Source organism: Miniopterus schreibersii (genome assembly GCF_964146895.1).
Source record: "Miniopterus schreibersii genome assembly, chromosome: 9".
Classification (NCBI taxonomy): Eukaryota; Metazoa; Chordata; class Mammalia; order Chiroptera; family Miniopteridae; genus Miniopterus; species Miniopterus schreibersii.
In genome coordinates, this window is record NC_138118.1 from 9,474,631 (window position 1) to 9,497,751 (window position 23,121).

The following is a 23,121-nucleotide window of genomic DNA, read 5'->3' on the forward strand; positions in this document are numbered from 1 at the left end:
GGAAAGCAAAGGTTTTATCTTACCAAAATTAACTCACTGTGCTTCATGTTGTCTTTATCAGAACTTTTGAGAGCTAAAATGTTTTTTGTAACAACTATTTGACTTTCTGTATTTACTTCAAAGTCACTTTGCTTAAATGGATATTTTTAACAAAATTCCCCCAAATCAAATTGTAAAGTCTTTTTGACCTCGAACTAACTTGAAATGTTTGGACAAATGCCAAAATGATTTATTCTCGCCCCTTATACAGCTGACTCTTGAACAGCACAGGGGGATTAGGGGTGTTAATCCATTTTTCCCCCTCCAGCATGCAGTTGAAAATCTGTAAATTTTGACTTCCCCCAAGCTTAACTATTAATAGTCTACTATTGACAGAAGCCTTACCGATTAACAGTTGATTAAAACATATTTTGTATGTTATATGTATTATATACTATATTCTTAACATTCTTTTCTCTAGCTTACATTATTTTAAAAAACTCATAAGGAAAATACATTTACAGTATTTATTGAAAAAAAATCTGTATAAGTGGACTCACAGTTCAAACCCATGTTCAAGAGTCAACTGTAAAAAGAGAAATGTTAAACCAATGAAGCTTATTTGATATGTTAAATTACATAGGAAACATGGTCAAATAAGAAGTGATGTTTATTTAACCTTCTTAGGTTATATTTGTATGGGTATATGTTAAATGGCTCCTGCAATGCATAAAATTCCTAAAAACCTGGTATATCCTGGTATAATGTTATCTTAAAATGTCCTATGTCAAAGAAATAACCTCATTTCCTTGTCAATTCCATTACTGTGATTTACAGTTATTGCTTTACTCTGATCCACTGGCAAAAGTAAGATTTATGGAAAAGACCCTACCAAGTACTCTTGACCACTGCCAAACCTTAGGTGCGTACAGTGGTACCTTGGTTTTTGAATGGGATCTGTTCTGGAAGACCGTTCGAGTTCTGAAACTTTCGAAAACCAAGGGATCAACAGCTGACGACAGCTAGGCCTCAGGATCTTGCCCTCAGCAGAAGCCGCGAGGCAGGTTCGACTTCCGAGGTGTGTTTGAAAACCGAGGTACCACTGTATTTCATAACTGAGAAAGGCTCCACCTGACTTCTGGTACTATGTAACAATAGAGGCCTCAAAATCAAACAATATGAAGAGAAGTAGCCAGCATCGAGGTAGGTTGCTTCTTCCCAAGACTTAGGCTCAAGAATGACTTCTCCACTCCCTCTGACCATCCTCTCCCTAATTTTCACATGATAAAGGTATTAGAATTCTATCAACCTTCTGCCTTCCCCTACCCTAGCAAGATAATGCCACTGTTCACATATCTCAGGTCATTCATTACAGAGGGTAATCCAGCCTCCAACACACACTACTCTGATTTCCAATGCCTCAGTTTCTCTAGAACAAGCTTGCGGAATAAATATTTCTGGAAAAGTAGACAATTACACAAAATACACAAACAGGATAACTGGTTTAGAGAAGTATCCTCTTTGGGATCATTTCTTCACTCGATTCTAGTTGGTTCAGGACATGGGAACCCTGGCTCAAGAACACTTTCCAAGCCATGGGCATTAATAATTCTACCAAATACACTGTGTTCTCTCAGAAGTTTTAAATAATGTGGGCAGCTACTGGCCAGCCAACAGACCATCTCTCTCTAACTGGAACTACACAAGAGAACTGAAGAACATAACCAGTTCCAAGAATACTAGCCTGACACCGTTTCCTCTGAATATTACACTGAGACCTAATGAGGCAATAACAGGGTCACACCAAGACATTTAAAAAAAATACAAAAACTTCTTGAGTGGTCAAGAGGATGGCCAAAATGGAGTGGGGGCTGTTGAGATAAATTTCTAGGCCCAAGAAAGAGTCCCTCTTGCCTGGGGTGCCACATCAACAGACCAAAACTTTTGTGTCCCTGGAAATTCTCTGCTTGACCAGAACTGCACTATAACCAGCAAGCCCAGCCCAGAATGGCAAGGCAGCTCTAGGCCTCCAGCTTCCTTCCTCATTGCTTATTTATCCTGTAAAAGCTTCCCATCTGCCCCAGGCTGCAGTTCTCTGGACCCTTGGCAACTTAGACTGTTTAAATAAAGTTTGTTTTTATCACCTAAATTGTCTTATTTAATCATTTTTAAGATTGCAGACCCATGTTAGTGTAGTTATTAGAAAATTTTAAGGCAAAGTATTGGCCATACCTGTAAGGTCAGCTAGACAACCCACCACAAATCACAACTGAGAATCCCAAAGCTGATTCTGGTCAAGATGGAGGTAGTGGTAAATGCTGTGCTGGCCTCTTCCCATGACATCAAAACTACAATTAAATCATAGAGCCATCTGAAGTCATTGAGAACCACTGAAGTCCTACAACTAAGAATATAAAGCAGCAACCACGACAAGACTGGTAGGAGAAACAAGGTCACAGAACAGGCAGGTCAGGAACACATGCAGGGGCAATTCAGAGCTGGGAGGGATGCTCCTCTGCCGTAGTTTGAGCCCATCCTCTCAGCTGACTGGCCTGGGGGTAAATCCCTCCCATGGCAACACCAATAGCTACCAAGGCTCAACTAAAACAGAAGGGTGTGAAGAGCCCACACAGGGGTGCACCTGGAGTCTCAGCTCGGGTGACTAGGGAGGTTGCACCTGCAGGACACCTACTACGTAAGGCCACTCAACTAAGACCAGGAGATGTATCGGCTCCAACCAATTGAGCCACCCTGCTGGGGTGGGTACTCTTAGTATTTTTTTGAGAAAGACTCCCCAGGCAAGAGAAAACGAAAAGACAACCAATTGAATGGAAGAAGGTATTTGCCAATGATACATCTGATAAGGGGTTAATATCTAAAATATGTAAGGAACTTATACCAAAACCCCCAAACAATTAAAAATGGGCAGAGGACCTAAGAGGCCATTTCTCTAAAAATGACAAATAACCAAGAGACATATGAAAAAATGCTCAATGTCACTAATCAGAGAAATGCAAATTTAAACCATAGTAAGGTATCACCTCACACCTATCAGAATGGCTATCAATAAATCAAGTGTTGGTGAGGATGTGGAGAAAAGGGACCCTCTTACACTGCTGGTGGGGTTGCAAATTGGTGCAGCCACCGTGGAAAACAGTATGGAGGTTCCTCAAAAAGTTAAAAATAGAACCGTATCACCCAGCAATCCTACTTCTGGGTATTTACCCAAAGAAATCTAAAATACTAATTTAAAAAGATATATGTATCCCTATGTTCATTGCAGCATTATTTATAACAGGATATGTAAGCAATCTAAGTGTCTACTGATAAGATGGTTAGATAAAGAAGATGTGGTACATATATAAAATGGAACACTATTCAGCCATAAAAAGAATGAGATCTTACCATTTGCAACATGATGGACCTAGAGGGTGTTATGCTAAGTGAAATGAGTAATACAGAGAAAAGATAAATACCATATGATTTCACTTGTATGTGGAACCCAAAAAATTAAACTAAATGAACAAACAAAACAAACTCATAGATACAGAGAACAAATTATGGGTACCAGATAGAGTGCTGGTGGGATGAGTCAAAAAGGTAAAGGGATTAAGAAATACAAATTGCCAGTTATAAAAACAGTCACAGGGATGTAAAGTACAGTATAAGGAATATAGTCAATAATATTGTAACAACTATGTATGGTGTCAGGTGGGTACCAGACTTATTGGGAGGGATCACTTCATAAGGTACATAAATGTTTGATCTCTAAGTTGTACACCTGTAACTAACATAATGCTATATGTCAACTGTAACTGAAAATGAGGATAATTTAAAAAATTCCAAAGCTGACAGCAGCAATTTATAATTAAAACCAGTCAACCAATGACAAACCTGGTACTCAAGCACATTCCCAAATTTCAGGAACTCTCAATTGCTGTGGGGGTATCCAGGCTTAAGGAACTTTGTGATGTCCAGCACTGTCTAGCACCCAGGATTCCTAGAAGACACTAAATTAGTGTCCAGCAAACTCTAATAACATAAATTTAATTGAACACTAAATTTGAGAAATCCCTGATAAATGCGTGTGTTTTGCTTATATTTCTACCGTTAGTCATTAGTAGAAAGTCAACAAATTTCATGTCACTTACCTGGAAGAACGCTTTTAGATTGGTTTCACAGCCTATGAAAAAAATTAAAGACAGTACTTGTTGAAGTACTGGAAACAATAATGACATAACTGGAATCTCTGTACAAGCATATTTTGTTTTATGTAATATAGTAAAGGCTGAATCTGTCTGAATCAAATAATTTTACATACAGGGGAATTTCTGTAACTCTCTTTAGAGCATAGTTTATAATGGCAAAAATTCCTTCTGTAATATGAATTCCAAAATCTTTAATTTTGGACTTTTTGTATGTTGATCTTTCTTAACATATACCATCATTAGTAAATCCCTAATACAATCAGATTAGAGAACAAGCATCATTGTCAAAGTGTGGCCCCTGGTGGCCCACTGAGCTGCCGCTCCTGTCTGTCTTGCCATCACTCCTCTTTTGTTTTAAGAGCATTTATTTTCTTTGGGGACATGCCACTTCTCAGGGCAATATACTCCCATTCCAAGTGTGAAAGTGTTTAACTTGGTTGATCCATATATTTTATCCCCTCCCCTAAAACAATCAAAACTGGGATTCGGTCATTTGCAATGGAAAAATTCCTGACTGAATTTTCTGGCTCACTTGGGTTAAAGGTATTAGAGAACATGGGCAAAGGATTCACATGCACAAGTATCCTGATACATGGCAGAGGACTTTGTGAACAAAAAAGGGCTACATAGTAGACCCCATAAGCTTAGGGACTACTTGGCAGGCCTAGAAGACCTAGTGACAGACAGTAACCACACAGGATGGCCTGATCATAAATTCCTAGCTGGGAAGGTTATGGCAGGTAGTCATGTCCCAGGCTTACAGCTTCCTTAGCAAAAGCCAATCACTTACCTTAAGTGAACCCTGTCCATTGCTCTTATGCATCTAGGATAACATACCTTTGAAATGTCGGAGTAATTTTCTTTTCCAGACCCCTCGAAAGCCCATTCTGGAGACCATGTAACACTTCACTGTATCCTGTTCTCCACATACCATCTCTATGTGCTGAAAATGTTAATTATTAACCATCCTGTACCAGCAATGTAAAGGAAGCACATATCTCTCCATTTTCTTTTTTATCCAGTCCTAGGCATTTCCACATTTTGCTTTCTCCTCCCTTTTAAATCTACCACCAATAGATTCCATGCAATCTTCTTTACATTTTCTCCTTTGACTCTAAATGTATAAAATAAGCTGCAAAACTGCCATCCTCCAGAGCATTTTCTCAATCTGTTGAGAACATGCCTTAGGGCATGTCCTCAAATCTTGGCTCAAATAAATTCTTATACAGTTTTCTACAAATTTGGACATTCTTTCATCGACAACTTCAAAATAGCCTTTCTTCTATACCACATTTAAAAATGTGAGAAAGATAAAATTTTGCTAAATGTTTAACTTATAACTTCCAAGAGGATTTTTAGGACTCAAATTAGGGCTTACTTACTCTATTTAAAAATTCATTTAAGCCCAGCCAGCATGGCTCAGAGGTTGAGCATCCATCTATGATCCAGGAGATCGAGGTTTGATTCCTGGTCAGGGCAAATTCCTGGGTGGTGGGCTCAATCCCCACCCCTGGGGATCTTGCAGGAGGCAGCTGATCAATGACTCTCTCTCATCACTGATGTTTCTCTCTCTCTCCCTTCCTCTCTCTGAAATCAATAAAAATATATTTTAGAAAAACAACAAAAAACAACTCATGAAAGAATCAAATAGAAGGCTGTTCCCATCTCCATCAAAGTCAGATCTGTAAATATCCAATAGTGAGTTTTGAAAATAGTTATTTCTGAGAGTAAAAACTTTCTAACCTTTAAGATAAAATTAACAGGCCAATTTTCAAAGTGACTTGTAAAAGCCGCCAATCTCTCTATAACCTCCTCCTCCTCCAACAGGGTTCATATGGATAAACTTTTTTATGTCATCTTTTGTTCTCTTACTGTCAGGAGTTTGGGTTCCTTTTTTGGGGGAGAAAGTGGGAATCAGCATTTGAAGGTATTTATCACTCCCTTCCTTCCTGTATGTGGTAAAATACATGCGTTAGAATTTTTTAAAAGTTTCCTATTATTTATGGACTAGTAGCTTGTCCCTACATGTATCATTTTCATAGAGGAACGCACAAAGAGTACTGAAGGCAGACTCAAACTGGTTTAAATTCTACTGAATAAGTTTTTCATTAAAAAATCCTTGTTGAGGTAAAATATTCACAGTAAAACTCCATCAAAGCTAATTTTTATTAAAATCAAAGCACCAGTTAGCCTCCTAAAATTAAACAAACAAGGACTATTTCTCAGATGTCCTTCACAATAAACAAACCTTCATGGAGACAGAAATCTGTGATCTGATTGGCTAGCATTATTCTCACTCAGGAACATGAGCCACCAGCATGTGAATTATGACTCAGTCAATTCACACCCAAAATGAAGGGGTGATGTGTTTGTAAAAAGACATCAGCTATTAATTTACATGAGGTTATAAAATACTTCAAAAATATGTACATGATTAAAAGGAGGTGCTCTATTTCAATAAGAAATTAGATAGTTAAACTCATGGTCATGTCCATAATTTTAATGGCTCATCAGATCACTTGATTTCTCTCATTCATAACAAATATAAACAAAATTAGTACATCTTTATTATAACTTAAGAACTTTTCGTTCATATGAAGCAACCTATTTTTGGGATTCACATTATTTGTGGATCAGGGCTCAGCAAAAGCAGAGTTCCCTTCTTTCTTTGCCGTTATAACTAGTCTCTTCACTAAACGCAAATTTAAAAGTTTAAGCACTGCATCATCATAGGACTTTGAAATGCAAATTCATAAATAGGGTAAAGGTCTGTATACTCACCTTTTTGACTCTGGAGTGAAACTTTCTGAAAACATTCCTAAGTTATGTTAAAACTACACTACTATGTTGTAGTAAAATGTGGAGTCTCCTCTTTAGCTTGGAAAACAAAGTTAAAACTACCAAGGGAAGAGGACACCTCCTCTTAGCTGTTTCAAATTCCCTACCTCTCCATTCAGAAAGGGTAAGGCAGGGCCTGTTAATTCAAAGGACAAAACGATTGCATTGCCAGATGCTGATATACAAACACAGCTTGAATTTAATATGGTATGTCTCAATCCATTTATACGTCTGCCATAGCCATATAAGTCACTATGTACTTGGGTTTCCTTATTGCTGGTAAGATCAGATGCGTGGCACCTGAGAAAATTTTTGATGAGTTGGAATTGAGTAGATCCTAGCTCACATATACTCTACTTGTTCATAAGCTCCGCCAAAGGTGTGATCATGTGATCACATCCAGTATTGGGGGTCTTGCAGCTATGACACTGGGCTCTTGGTTCCAAATCCAGAGGGAAATCTCCTGGAGTTATGGATCAGAGAAAACACTGGAGTGTTTTAATGTTAGGTCAGGGTTTCTTGAATTGCACTAAACTTTTGGGAGGATGTTCTCTAAATGAGCATGGGGTATATATAGTTAGGATCATCTAGCTGTCTATTAGAGTTTAAGAACTACTTAGCTGGGATCCACCTGAGCATATAGGTGTGCTTGAAAATAGGGTCACAGGACTTGAATCATAAAGACTTTCACTGAAGGCTATTTGGAGAGAAAAACACTTTCAAATACTGTCTTAAAAGATTAACATGGAACTGAATATTATCAGTGAAAGTTTTGGGTATGTTACTTAGACATTCTGGCTTGGATGCCTTTAGAAAATTATATATATTTTCTCTTTAGTGCTACTTCCCTTTTTGATCCTTCTCAAAATGTATCTGTGTTGCCCTGTTTTAACTCAGGAGATAAATATGGAAGAACAAACTGTCAAAAGAACAGTATTCTAAGATACCAACATTAAACTGATTGCTAAAAGTTCAACAGCTGGTGTGCTATAAATGCTGGTGCAAAATAAGACAATTAAATAGTATATGCACTATTATCAAAATTTGTTCAGTCTTTGGAGAATGTCAAATGCATATTCAAAACAATACCACCACCACAATTACCCTGAACTCAAATTTGAAAAAGTGATTAAGACTTTTTAACCATTAATACATAATTTACACTGACAAGGCCTAAATCTATATAGAAAGTGAGACACTATTGCTAGTAAGTTATTTTCTCATATTTTATCTTTAGCAATATCTGAAAACCCAATGAATTAGCCACAGAATGTTTTCAAATTGTCCTTTAAGAAGTAATGCTATGTGGATAAAATCAAGTCCTTTAGGTTTAATTCATGGAAGACGATACCATCCAAAGAGTAACAGTTTTTCAAGTCAGCCATATTTTTATTCTATCAGCCTAAAGAAAAATTTCTTCAGCCGATTAGTGTTTTATAAATAAAGGCTTACCTTGGCAAACTAAAAATAACTCATGTTTAAATATTTTGTCAAAAGTTAGATTAGCAAGCTGCACAGCAATTTTCTCCTATCTTAATCTAGTTTCCCTCTTTGACACTGAATAATAAGGAATACATGAATGTCAGTTAAACTAGCTAGGTCTGGCCCATTAAGAATATGCTTGCCTTCAGAAGATGTCTTTTGTATCTCTATCAGAAGAATATAAATGAAATTCAGAATTGAGATCAAATATTCAATTTGAGGATCTTACTCTTAAAAATAGGAAACAAATGCTTCAGAAAAAATTAAATTTTCACTATAATTCCATCCAACTGCTCCCAAATTCCACAATACATTTTCATTCCAAATTATAAAGACAGATGAAAACGACAAGAACTAGTCCCTTTCAGGGGAACTTCCATTTAATGCTCAATAGAGTATATTTTTAAAAATCCTTACATCAAATACGGCATACAGCTGTATTTCATATTTTGGGTGTTCCAACAAAAGCCATACGGCAAACAATGAGTCTTGTTATAAAAGAATCACCTGCACAGTTAAAACGAACAAAACCACACATGGACACACAGCAAAACCAAATGTGTTCACTTCCTCAGTGGAGGAAGTTCGATTAAGAAATGTATGAAAAATGGCCTTGAAAATCTGCTATATCAAACATCTCTACAGACAAGAACAGAACAAAAATAAAAATCAAATATTTGTTTTCCTGCTTTTTCTTTAATACAGTTGCCATCTTACATGACATACTATTAGGTGCCTTCGTAACAGTATCTAATCTACTTTTTCGTTGCACCAGTAAGCATCCTAGGATAGAACTCTTATTACTATCCATGTTCATTAATTATGGCCCAACTGTTCTAAAGTATGTACTGTTCTTAAGGACATCCCACCTAATTCATGGTTGGGCCATAATTAGTGGGTAGTGGTATTTTCTAAAAATGGATTAATGCACACATACAAATCACATTAAAATTCCAACTTAGAATTCATACAGCCTATCTCCTCTCTACAGTAGCTACCGCTCCAGATTAGTTCTGAAATCCAGAAAGTGGGGACAATGTCTGTTTTGTTGTTGAGGCTTCTTTTCTTTCTCATTCCTTCCTCCCTCTTTCCCTTTCTTTTTTTCTTACTTTCTTAATCAGAAGGTTAAAAGAAATGGGTTAAGAAAATCAAAGTCCAGGAAACATCAAAAACTTATAGATCAGAGTGGTGACAAACTCTTCTTTGTAATGATGTTAAATTATTCACAAAATAATTTTTGAAAACAAATCTAATAAAAACCAGCTACCACACGACGATGGTGCTGCTTATTTAAGCAACTGGCGTTCCTCTATGCTTTTGAGGCGTTTCTTCCGGGGCTGTACAAAGTCATCATCTGAGTCATCACTAAATTTATTATCTTCTGACTCATTCCTGAATTCAAGTTTAGGAAACTGTTTTTCTGGATAAAGGTTCTTTAGAAGTTCTTCAAAATAGCTTTCAAGTTTTATACCAGCACTGGCTACTTCTGAATCAGGCTGTTGGGTAAAAATAAAAATATGAATTAAAAAATAGACACCAACATTTAGACAAACAATGAAAGTAGTAAATTTTTCACATTTTTGTTCCCTTTTAAATTGAAGTTAGGAGTACCAGTGGATTGTTTTGGAAAAATGTTTATACAATGTCACTGACATAAAATAAGTAATAGTCTGAGGCTAAACAAAGTATAGAGAAGGTCCATAAAGGTAAACAAAAGGCTTGGACTCATCTGGATTATTCTATAAGGGTGTGGCAGTGGCAGTGGCAGGACTGGATTACCAAAGAGAAACAAAAAAGATACCATAATCACAGTATATATAACAGGTATTTTTGGAACAAATGAAATGTGGAACTCTGGAATGAGTAACCAATACATAGAAAGAACCATGAACAAAGGACTAAAAGTGTGACAGATATTTAGATAAATTGACAGATGAGAAAAATTTTAAATTAGAGCTACTTAGACCACATCCTTAATATTTCAAGATCAAAGGAAAAGATTAAAGTATGGAAGTGCTATATTCCAAGAAATAAAGACGAGAATGACAAATAATGCTTCTAGGTAAGATAAAAATATTTTCTAAACTGTTTTCAGTTATCAGCTCTAATTTGCACTTCCACTCACCACATAATAAAAAACCTTGGAATATAACTGTGGATAAAGTCCTTCTCTGAGAGACTCGAACTTTTGGAAATTTATGCTAGCATAAATAGATACCCTTAATCTCACTTGCTGTTAAGGTGTTTGGTTGAACATCGCTTTCAATATTGCTATCAGTCTTCCCTACACCCCCTACCCTCATCTCACCTCATTGAATTCAGCACAGTTTTGAAAGATCAATCTAAAATCAGCTACAAAATCTTCAGGCTTTGTATACATGAAATAATCTTCTTGTAGTCTTTTCTTGATAGTCGACAAGTCCATTGGATTTTTAATTATTTTGTAATAATCAGGCACCTTTCAAAATAAATGAGATACTATAATGCAAATAACTAAATTCTACCTGTCCCTAAATAAATTCTACAAGTAGTAGCATAAAATTCAGATTGTACTATTTGTCATTGCTAAAGAAACCTATGCAGCAACATCTACAAGTGCTCACAGCCTTCCACACGTTGAAAAATGTTTCGTGCCACTTTTTTCAAAAATTTTCACCAATGAGTTTTAATTAAAAAAAAAAAAAAAAAAATCACATTTGCCTCCTAAACCTTCTGTTTTCTTTCTTCATTATTAAACAAAAAGCAATGACTAGAAAAAGTATTACTCCTAGTAGGATATGACATGTTCTTGCTGCACATGTTACAGCAAATGGTGCTTGAATGGGGTTTGAATCCCAGCTCTGCTACTCAGTAGCATACTCCTGGGTAAGTTACTTACCTCAATGAACCTCATATATCAAATAGGAACAAGCCTACCACCTTCACAGTTTTTTGTAAACACGGAGATGATATATATTAAGAAAAGGGGGCTATTCTGCTGCTGCTGCTGCTATTAATACCAAATGTAACTGTAAGCCAAGATAATAAGAAGTAAGTTCTAGGTTAAATTTTTAAGTGCATAGAGTTTTTACTGGTTACAACCCTCTTTTCTTTCACTTTTTTTGCCCTGCCTCTTTTAGGCACAAAAGGTCCTTCCCCTGAAAGTATTTATTTTCCTTTCCTATCTCAACTTCTCAAGCCCTGTTCTCAAGAGAGAAGTTCATTGTTTGAGATGAATCTATTTACTAAACTAGTTTTCTTTTCTAGTCTTGCATTAAATTTTTAAAATTTATCAAACTGTAAAATATTAAATTTTTAAAGGAATTTTGGACATCAGAGAATAGAAGAACATATTTTGAGTAGTACTTTTAGCACTCTGCATTAAAGTCTTATCAACTTTCAATATGAACCTTTTTGAAGTCAATGGTTAACACGCATGTGCACGTGCACACACACACCTTCCTCTATTGTTAAAGTCTACTTAATATCTGAAGTCTGGACTTATAAATCAAAACATGTACAGAGAATTTTGGGGGTCTTTATCTCAAATGGAAAGTTTTTCCCCCAACAGTTTAAGAGATATGCCTAAATCTCCTGAGAGAGAGGCAACTAATGGAAATTATTACAGAGAACAGTAGGTAATATACATGAGATGAAATGTAAGAATGTATGAGAAATGAATAAAAGTTCTGGGCTGATTATGTCAACATTAAAATGTACTTAAGATCAAAGCTTTCAGTATGTATGAATAAGCTTTAAGACTAGATCAGATATATGAAACTAACTACTGAAAAATGGTATAGATTCTCATAAATCAAGTTTCAGAAAAATCATTCTACTGTGTAAAAATGCACAAAATGACATTAATACTTACAGTTAGAGGAACTGGGTCTTGAAAAGCCAGGCTCATTTCATGGCAATAAAGAAATAAAAGTAGGCGTTCACACTTCTAAACAAAAAATAGAAAATAGAATAAAATGAAGTCGCAGTTTATTTTTTATAACAATGTCAGATGAATACAAGAAAAGTATCGATACTTGGAGTTTTGATCTCCTTCCCAATCATTTACTGAACTGTACTGACAGTTTTTCATATGTGATATGAGAACCATCCTTGTAATTAGAGGAACAAAAGAAAAGCATTATCACCAGAAACCCATATGAAGCTCTTTAAAAATAAATTTCCACTTCTCTCTCCAATTTGTGTACTGAATTATTAGCAGTCAATAAAGGAAGAGATCCAACGGTAGAACCCTTCCCTGGTATGTAGTCCTAAGGCACCCTCCCTGAAGGCAGATGGTGCTATCATGGGCTCTGCTACTTCTCTGCTTATGGGTTTACCCCAGTAAACACTGTAGTACTGGTACTGGGTGTTTGGGCCCCTCTTGCAACTTTCATACTCTTTGTTCCACTTAATAATTGAGCAAAGAAGCTTCTTCAGTAATACAGAAGTGTTGATTTAGTAGGTTTAAATGTTAAATACAGTTAAATATTTTAGCTCGCTTTAAGGTATAAACCTAGAACCACTGGGTGAAAGAATGAAGTTATTTCTAGGAAAAGTAAATAGAAAAACTCATCTCTCAACAAATTCTGAGGAAGAAAACCTATCTGTAGTAGAAATAAAACAAAACAGAAATTTACTAAAGGCAGACAAAATTTAAGAGTCCAGGCCACATAAAGGACACACAGTCTACCTTGTTCAAGTACAGTATTTTAAACTTCTGGAAAATGTATACATAGTATCTATGATTTTATTTTTTTTAAAGTAAAAAGTCAGTCTTTAAATATATTATTTAAGATTCCTATACTCTTGTGGAAATAAATACTAAGGAAAAAAGAAGTTGATATGAAAAGCACACATGCATTACAATAATGCATCTAAACAAAAGACAAAATAAAACAAAACATAACTATGTAACAGTCTAGGTTGGAAATGCTCAAAAACTTACCCTTTTATCTATTGGTGCTAATTTACCAAGGCCTTCGGTTTTCTTTTTTTCTGAGTTGTGACTGGGAGCATCACAATCATATTCAACTTCTGGTTTAGATAAGTCTCGGCAGAAAGTACAAATCCACTCTCCACTGTTGGGGGATAAAGTATTTCAGTTCCTAATGCATCATTTCTCTCTTCATATCTCTCTCCTACCTCCTCCATGCCATCTATGATACAGAATTATTTATTTGGCATGAATTTTAATCACTGACGATTTACTGTATAACTACTATGCACATGGCACCATGCTGAGAGAACAATGGAAGGGCCTAAGTGGTAAATACTAGTCTAGCCAAGGATGTAAGAAATACATACACAAAACAAACACTTAAATAAACATACTCAATTAGTCTATGGCTAATGTGATGCATAACTGGTATTTTTGCCCCAAATGATTCAAGAAAAAGAAACGCTTTTGGTACTATTCTTGCAACTTTGTTTGAAATTAAATTTTCAATAGCATAGCCTTTTAAAAATTTACTCGATGCTTATCATCATCATCTCAAAGAGACTGTGAGAATTTACTTGAGATATTTATAAATGTCAGTGCTTGCAAATAAGATGCAGTTGTGGCAGTTGTGCATAAGGACCACTGTTCTTTGTGGCAACCCCTTGTAATAATTTAAAGTTTTGGTTTCTTTCCCCTTTTCATAACAGACTAGGTTTTTGAGAGGAGCACAAGGAGTTAGAGGCAGGGTATGGGAAGGAAACCCTATGGTGTAGGTTTTGAAGTATGCATTTGTGCCAAGTGGACTTTCATTTAAGTTTTTACAAAGGCTTTACGTTATAATAACTGTCAAAAGTTTACTGCTGTTATTACTGATAGTGACAGAATGTGGGAAAGGGAAGCAAGTACTGTCTTACCTTGGAAAATTTGCCAATGTGGGTACATGACAAGAAAGATGGAATACTTTAGGACACTTCTCACAGCACAGGAGTTCCCCTCCGTTCTGACAAACTGCACACCAGTCCTCATTGGGGTCATCCTCTTTCCTTGTCTCTCCAACATGAAGGGGCGACTTCTGGGAGGCATCCAGCCACTCAGACTTTCCATTTGAGGAATTTTCCTGGTGAAGTCCAGGTTGATCTCCTGTGCTATCAGGGGCATCTGACCTTAGCACAGACTCCTCAGGAGCAGAGCTCTGACTACTATTTAAGAGCAGGGAGGTAAGTATGCTTCTTGGATAGTTGGTCTGCAATGGAAGGAGGTAAGAGTATATGTATTTTTAAAACTGACATTCTTTATTAGCACTACTGCAATTTTAGACCAAAGGCTGCTCTCTCATGGGCACCTGGTAACTTCAAAGGAGTCTGTGAATATGCATGAGAACAGAATGTAATTACTGCTAACTGTATTAGAGTCTCTAATGGTAAAGACATGGACCTCTACTGGAAAATGTCATCAAAACAGAACATCAGCAGTAAGGGGGTGTGGATAATAAAGGAAAATTGTATGAATTTGCTGATGGTTATAGAAATGGGAGAATAGGTGGGTAGTGCAGAAGTCAACCATATGAATTGTAAGTACATTTTATTAGACCTGGTAATTCAAATTATACCTAGACACAAAACACACCTACTGTAGATTGTTTTTTTATCATTCATAGAGCTATTAATAATTTTAAGATAAATCAAAATTTTATGTTGGAGCCTAGGATGGTGGAAATTTTAAATCATCAAGTCATTCTCACCATCTCTAACAGTGTTACATTTCTCAATGCTATCAAAACATTTTCTGCCCTAACATGCATTCCTATGGAGTCCTCTGTCCTGCTACAGAGTATACTGGAGGAGCTGCTGTAGGGGGGACCATCCCTTTCTTTGCCCCTTGTCTTTGCCCTATTTCTGGGCTCTTATGTCTTCCTCTTTCCTAGCTTACTCCATTTTTGATGAATCATATTTCAAAATATCTTCCTGAGAATGAGTACCTGGAAATTAATTTTTTGCGATCTTGCATGCTTGTCTAAACATGTTTATTTGATCTTCATGCACGATTGATAATTTTTTCACTTAACATTCTGGTACTTGTTGGGCCCTTTCAGTTCAGATGTTCATGCCTTTCAATTACATAAAGTTTCCTTATATTATTTCTTTGGCAATTACCTTCCATGTGTTTTACTCTCTTCTTTCAGATGCCCAACCTTCTCACTTGAGCCTATGATTTTTCAAACTCTTCTCTCCCTGTTTTCCATCCACTTTTTGTTTCAATTTACTGAGAGATTTCCTCAAAATTTTCAACCTTTAAAAGTTGACTATTTCCCAGGGAAGCTTTAAAAAAAAAATTTTTTTTTTTTTTACCTCTATGAGCCATGTAAAAGTTTTTCTCACCCTATCCCCTGAATAGGAATAGTGCTGCAATCATTGATATAATTACATTTTGAGGCCTAGATTCTTCATCTGATTCTTGTTTCACTATAACAACAGGAAAATCATAATTTTCAGGTGGTCCACTGTTTTCTTGTTTTATTCGGATTGGCTCCAACATGACCACTGGGACTTTGTGTGTAGAATCAGCTCCTGCTGGTTTACTGGAAGAGCCAGAGCTATGAGAAAGAAAAAAAACACCAAAAACATCTAAGAATGCTACCTTGAGTATCTCAAATTAAGTATAACAGCTTTCAGAATAATGCCATATCTTCACAGCAATGGTAACTATGTTATACCAGTAATAAATGATACACAACTTAAATGCAACTGCTATATACAAAAGTTTCACTTATGTATAAAAATGTTCTCTATATCAACCTATCTAAATAGTTATGTTTCATCTGAAAAGATATTTAAATAAATTTAAGTAATACCTGAATTAAAAGAAAATTGACTTCAATATTCTGAGGCTCTAAAACTGGGCAGCCAGATTTAGTATCTTAGAACTAGCATCTCTTTTTTTTTTTGGCTTTCCCATTTTCTTCTCTAGTCAGTGAAAAAGAGAACTCTAGGCTCACATTAATGATTTATTGTTACAGAGTGTGAAGACAGCTAGGGACATAAGTTATTGATTTTGTCCATAACATTGTTCTGCTATTTAAACAACGTAGTGGGACAAAAAACTTTTACAGATAGCCACTATGTTCTCATGGGATTGCACCCGAACTTTCTCCCTTCAGAGAATGTTTCATCCACAGATGAGGAAGTAAGAATTGGGTTCACTATCCAGGAGAAATTTGCAAGCATAATGAATAGATAAGCAAAGTGGGAAGTTAAAATAGAATTTCAACAAATGTAAATTCATTTTAAAGCAACATTAACGTTTGGTCATTAGAAAATTCATAAAATTATTGTTTCTTTTCCCTAAGTTTGTATTTGTGTGTGTTCCCATATAGGACAGTGTGATACCCTACATTTTTGGTTTATTCTTGCTATTATGATAAAATCAAACATTTTATTCTCAACATATACACACAAGATATTTGTAGCTTTAAAGTTAAAATTATAATTTACTTAACCCATTAATTTATTAAATTAACATAATATATCATACTTATTAACTTGAAAGTCAAAAATAAAGACAGTTGCTCAAAATGTATTGAGCACTGGGGCAAAAGAAAGAGAAGGTTAAAGCAGCTTACCTTCCTCGACTCCCGACGCTGGAGGCACTAGGTGAACGCATTGGCGGGTGTGCACTAGTCATAGTGACAGGTCCTGAAGAGGAGGGAATCACGCACATTCATCAAAGGAATTAATAATTATGTGTTCAATTCCTATTGAATGTGCTCTCTCTGTGCTAATTTAAAGTATATAAACTGGTAAGTAGTTGCTGAACTCCTAGCACAGTCTAAGTCCCCTCAGACAAGTAGGGCTGTTCAAACTCAACACGATGGACATTTTGGGCCAGATAATTCTTTGTTGTAGGGGGCTGTTTCTGCATGGTAGGTGTTTAGCAGCATCCATGGCCCCTACCAGTTAGTAGATATTAGTAACATCTCTCCACACTTCCCACCCAGGGGTGTAACAAAATGTCTCCAAACGTTGTCGAATGTCCCTGTGTGAGAATAACTAGGATAGGATCTCAGGGAGGACAAGAGCGTCAGTGAAAAGTGTTAGGGGCTAATATAAAAGCAGTCTAAGAAAGAAAGCTACTAGAGACGAATTAATGAGGACACTGAAATAAATATTCTACTAGGCAATGCATGTAAGGTATTTTGGCCAGTGCCTGACGAAGAATACTGGATAAAGGTTAGCCTTAGCGATGTTGCCAAAATGGTTTCCAGAAATGTTTGGCCAAGTTATACTCCCATCAGCTACGTACCAGAATACTTTGCTCATCACGTTCTATTTAGTATTTTCACTATTTAAATCTCTGCTCATTCAATACTTAGAAATTATATCTGGTGTTTTTTTTCTTTTAATGATTATTAGTGCAACTGAACATTTACTGGCTATGAGTATTTCCTCTTTAGGAACTACCTACTTATGTCCTCAGTACTTTCCTTATTTATTTGAATAAACATGTTATAAAATTAAAGACACTGCCATGTTATAAAATTAAAGATAGTGCCAGACCCTTTTAAATTATCCAACAAGAGTCTGTGTGTTTTTTAATTACAAGTTGAGAAAAAAAATGGAAACACACTCACAAAATCAAAAGAAGCCCATTTTACCTGCAAGGCCTGGAGATGGCACTGATGAATTTGGTGACTGGACGGTTCTGTTTGAGGGTGGTCTTGGCTGGCCATGATCTATACTAGTATCTTTCCTCACAATATTGTCCAGCATAATAGTACTTGAACAGTCAATCTTACAAGAAAAGAAATTATTACATGGTATCCAGACTTTGCAAGTTAAAAGCTACTTTATAAGAAAACTTTAATAGTTTAATTACTATAAAATAATAAAATATGCAAATATCATATTTGAGAAGTTCTGATGCATATTTTCCCCATAAGCAATCTTTTAAAAGCTTTCACTCTTCTTAATGTTTCATGTTAGTAAATATACTGAGGACACGATATTTCAGAAATCCAAGAGAAAGGAGCATTGTGTGTCATCCACACCCTTAAAAATTAAAGCAAAAACATTTTTTAATACTTTATTTAAAAATAACAAAAGGTAGCCAATTTTAAAAAAACACAAAACACACCTTGGTGAGAAGAGTAGCCCAATTTCGTATTTTTGCAAATTTCTCTTTAGCACCCTGCTTAATAACAGCCAACTAGATTCTTATACCTGCTTCTGCACTAACCTCTTTTGATGTTTGGTTTTGGTTGAAGATTATGAAGAAAATCTGCACTTACACACAGGGTTATGGAGCCTCTGAAAGGGTGGTAGACACACCTATGTCCTTGGACCACACTTTGAAAACTGAGGCTTTGGTAAGCACCAGATACATGAAGCAAGCCCATACTTAACACATTTCCAGAATGCTAACATCACCTGAGTACATTACTACTGTTTGGTAGGAAAAACTGGTCCTTCATAGATTCTTGCTTTAATGAAATACGTATACAAATAACACTTGTTTCGTAATTGATTGTTAGGTTAAAATAGTGGTAAGTTTCTACTGAATAAGACTTTATGCTTTAGATGAAATATTTTTTATGCTTATATACACCATTTATTTCCCAAGAATGTCTGTGATTAAAATCCAGTTCAGTTCTCTAACACAGTTGCAGCCTTTCTCAACCAGGATTCTACAAAAGATTCAAGTCCTCCAGTCTTAGGACACAGACTGTATGTAACAAATTTACTTCTTGCCTCTGCATCTAGAATGGTGCTAGTTATGAACCATCCTTGGGAGGATTGAGAAAATAGCCACTCAAATCAGTTTCTTATTCTGTGGTTCAGAAGAGGAATCTGAGTTGAGAAAGGCTGGTGAACAAGTCACCTGTGTCTGAGGACTGCAGAGAAAAGAGCAGGAGGACAAGGTTAATTTCCGTGGGTCATCTTTCAGTTGGGGGAGCAGGGAAGTACACAGGGTCATTTATGTTTAATATTCTTTTGGCAATACCTTGGCCAGTACTTTTCACAGAGTGAAAAGAGTACTGAAATGATTGGATTTGATAGATCTTAATGTAAGAAAAGTTAATTACAACTGTGGAGTAATCCTAAAAGCTAAAATAAAATTGTAAGAATGAGACAAAAAGTTTTCCTATGTATTACCTATGCGTGAAAAATACATACACGTACTCTACCCATTTAAAGTATATACAATTATTTAAAAAATGAAATAACTCTAGTAAGGTTAATGCTGCCACTGTTAGGAAATCTCAGTTGATCTCAGTAACAAAAAACTAAGTAATAAAAAATTAAAAAAAATTTTCACAATCTTACAAGATATTTCTTAAAAGATTTTAATGTTTGTGTGCATGATTGCCTAACCTTGTAGGATAACAAAAGGCAAAACAAGTATCAGCTTATGTATGGAGATCTGTCTGTAGAATGTTGAATTTTCTGCCTTTGGAAAGATTTTTAAAAAAAGTCATACTAACAAAGTTAGAGTTTATAGAGTAAATATATTTAATTTAAATATAAGTCAGAGATAATAGATGTTCACTTCTAATATTAAACTTGCCTCCTCTCTAATCTTATTCTCATAGCACATCCCAGCAGTTAGACTCTCCAGTACTTCCTTCCCATGTCCTTACTTCCCGGCTTTCCCAGCTCAGATTCCATAATCATTCATTTACAAACACCTTAAACTCCAGTGCCCTGAAAGACATTCTATAGTATGGGCAAGTGTTTATTATAATCTTTTTATTTTTCCTGCTGTTATGATATTTCTAAAGGATATAAATAACTTCTAAAACAAACCCATGCCTTTTACCAAATCCAAGTTCATGTAACATTTTTGAAATAGATTCTTATTATAAATTCTGTGTATACTTACATCTGGAAGAGAAGGAAGATTATAAGACCCTCCTACTGGTGAGCTCAAATCAATCATAGGTGAGCCAAAAGCCTTTCCATCATATCCTGCTGCACTAGTAATGGTGGGACTGGAAGGAGTAGAGGATGTGCTATTGGCAGTTGATGGGGGAGCCTGCCCACTGCTGATCTGCCACTACACGGGAAAGAAGAAGAAAGGCTGTCTATCGGGAGGTCTATAACATAAAATGTCCGCCTATTCCCTGTTCCAGATACAAAACAAAGTAGAAGACACATTCTGCTATTTGAATTCAATTATAATTTCAGTGGAAAGGGGAGAGGACACAGGTATACATAATTTTCATTAATCCTGTCCAAAAATAAAACGCTGATTTTTACCAGAAGACAGCAGTTAGTATACACCAGAAAACCACAGTACCAGTCTTGGAAAGCTTATACATACTGGAAACGAAATATAAACAAATGTGCGGCAACCCCAAAATAAAGATAGAAGGCTGAAAACATACATTTTCTTCTGTCCCTAACTGATATATCTGAAACTAAAATAATGGCTAAAAGGAATCTTAAAAAGGCATGGACTCATAAAGACAAAATAGGAGAAGACAGAAACCACATTTTGGAAGCTGGAAAGCAGAGGATCAAATAGCAAATTACTTAATCAAGTTGACGAAGCTGAAACCTCAGCTGGCAGTGGGGAAAACAGAGAAGCAAATCAACATACACTGCAGAATCCCTAAGACAGGGATGTGGAAACATACGGCTCGAGGGCCGTATACGGTCCTCAAAATCATTTGGTCTGGCCCTGCCAAGGCAATCGAAGGCAGGACTTGAAATTCAGTAAATCTAGGAGCTTTTGTCATGGCTAATTTTTAAGTTGATAATTTTGTATGGCCCACGAATGATGTTATAAATATCCAAATGGCCCCTGGCAGAAAAAAGGTTCCCCATCCCTGCCCTATGAGCTTGGGAATTAGAAGCATAAGAGGTGAAGCCGGGGCTGAAAAACAGGATGAACTGTTGAGAGTATGTTTAAGTGCTAAATCTCATGTTCCTTTCCTACTCTACCTGTAGCGACCCCAAGGTAATAAGGGCTTCCTCTGCCTACACAAAAAAAGCTGGAAGTTTATTCTCCAGAACAGGTAAAACAGTGTCTTTAGATTAAAGGGCACCAGACTCAGTTGAAGGCAGAAGTATTGCATGGAAAATGAAGATTCAGAAACCATACACACACTGAATGTTGCACTTCCCGCCCGCTCTGCCAATGGCTCCCTACCTATCTTCTTCCCCTAGCTGGCTTCAAATAGCAGCCAGGCCCTGCATTTTAGGAGAAGACAGAAACATCCTTTGGGAATTGGACCAGCTTAAGAGGTAAGACTTAAAGGTGGTGACATTAGGAATTCTCCCAATAAACATTGCCAGTAGCCTTAATACTAGAGTGAAACCTCAATCATCAAACACTAGCCCCAGACCCAAGCTTTCAGACTTTTCTTTACTCATTTCTCATATATGAAACAGGTAATTAAGCATCTACAAACATCTGAGGAAACTTTTGTCATTTATGTTAGAAGCTGAGATAAATATATTAACTAAGCCAACACTAGGACTGCATAAGTGTACAGAGATGCACCATGCTACTGTCTACAATCTACACAGGAACCTATCAAAAGAATAAGAAGGCTTGCCCTGGCCAGTGTGGCTCAGTTGGCTGAGTGTCGTCCTGTGCACTGAAAAGTCACGGGTTCAATTTCCGGTTGGGGTGCGAGGCAACTGATCAATGTTTCTTCCTCCTCCCTCCCTTCCTCTCTCTCTATAAATTAATAAAAACATTAAAAAAAAAAAAAAAAAAGAGCCCATCCAGTGTGGCTCAGTGGTTGAGCATTGACCCATGAACCTGGAGGTCACAGTTTGATTCCTCATCAGGGCATATGCCTGGGTTGCAGGCTCAATCCCCAGTAGGGGGCGAGCCGGTGGATGATTCTCTCTCATCACTGATGTTTCTATCTCTCTCTCCCTCTCTCTTCCTCTCTCTGAAATTAATAAAAACATATTAAAAAAAAGAAAAGAAAAGAAGGCTGGCTGGCTGGCTGAAGGGGTATATACATAATAACTGAGAAGGCATATAAAGCCATTTGTCCCCTATACAGCTCTTTCAAATTGTGTTTGAATATTTTCATAATAAAATACTGGAGAAAAAAATTCCCAAACACAGTATCATTAATATATGGACTACATTATATGGAATGAGAGTGTCTGAAACATTCTAATTTATATGCACCACTGAAAAAACTACGTAAAGAAACCTGTGAGCCCCGGCTGGTGTGGCTGAGTTGGCTGGAGCGTCATCCCAGGCGCTAAAGGGTCTCAGGTTCAACTCCCAGTCAGGGCACATACCCAGGTTGTGGGTTCGCTCCCTGGTCAGGGTGCATACTGGAGACAATCAATCAATGTTTCTCTCTCTCTCTAAGAAAATCAATAAAAACATATCCTTGGGTGAGGATTAAAAAAAAAGGAAAAGCAACCTGTGACTGTCATCTTGACTACCTACTCACCTTGGTATCCATCCACCTCTCCCATCCCCGCCCACCCTCTTTCTCTGGACCCACTTCCTCCTTTGCCCCCTAGAATAATCACAATTACACTTCATGTATGTCCCTTCATATAAGATTTAAAAAAAAAAACCCATAAAAATGAGAGATCTCACAAAAATTTGGTAGCATGTATTTTCCCATATAATAGACTTAGATCATACATAGATTACTGCATTTTCTTAATAGCTAAAAAGTATTCTACTGTACAAGTATTATAACTTGTTAAAATC

General features: G+C 36.4%; 2 protein-coding genes across 4 annotated transcripts in view; one reads left to right on the plus strand and one right to left on the minus strand.

The window, feature by feature from the left end:
* SVOPL (SVOP like) overlaps positions 1 to 7,967 on the plus strand; it is a gene marked incomplete at both ends in the record, with an annotated part of 56,195 nt that extends 48,228 nt beyond the window's left edge. Inside the window, one exon of the mRNA XM_081146476.1 lies at positions 7,864 to 7,967. Coding sequence (XP_081002602.1) covers positions 7,864 to 7,967 — 104 coding nt within the window. The remainder of the gene's footprint in view (positions 1 to 7,863) is intronic.
* Positions 6,340 to 23,121, minus strand: part of TRIM24 (tripartite motif containing 24) — an 89,407-nt gene continuing 72,625 nt past the window's right edge. For all 3 annotated transcript variants that reach the window (XM_081146474.1, XM_081146473.1, XM_081146475.1), the window contains exons 11-19: positions 20,305 to 20,478; positions 18,080 to 18,215; positions 17,048 to 17,120; positions 15,853 to 16,021; positions 14,343 to 14,671; positions 13,435 to 13,567; positions 12,361 to 12,435; positions 10,816 to 10,965; positions 6,340 to 10,003 (exon numbers count right to left, since the gene is read on the minus strand). In XM_081146474.1, coding sequence (XP_081002600.1) covers positions 9,794 to 10,003; positions 10,816 to 10,965; positions 12,361 to 12,435; positions 13,435 to 13,567; positions 14,343 to 14,671; positions 15,853 to 16,021; positions 17,048 to 17,120; positions 18,080 to 18,215; positions 20,305 to 20,478 — 1,449 coding nt within the window. In that variant the 3' untranslated portion in view covers positions 6,340 to 9,793. The remainder of the gene's footprint in view (positions 10,004 to 10,815; positions 10,966 to 12,360; positions 12,436 to 13,434; positions 13,568 to 14,342; positions 14,672 to 15,852; positions 16,022 to 17,047; positions 17,121 to 18,079; positions 18,216 to 20,304; positions 20,479 to 23,121) is intronic.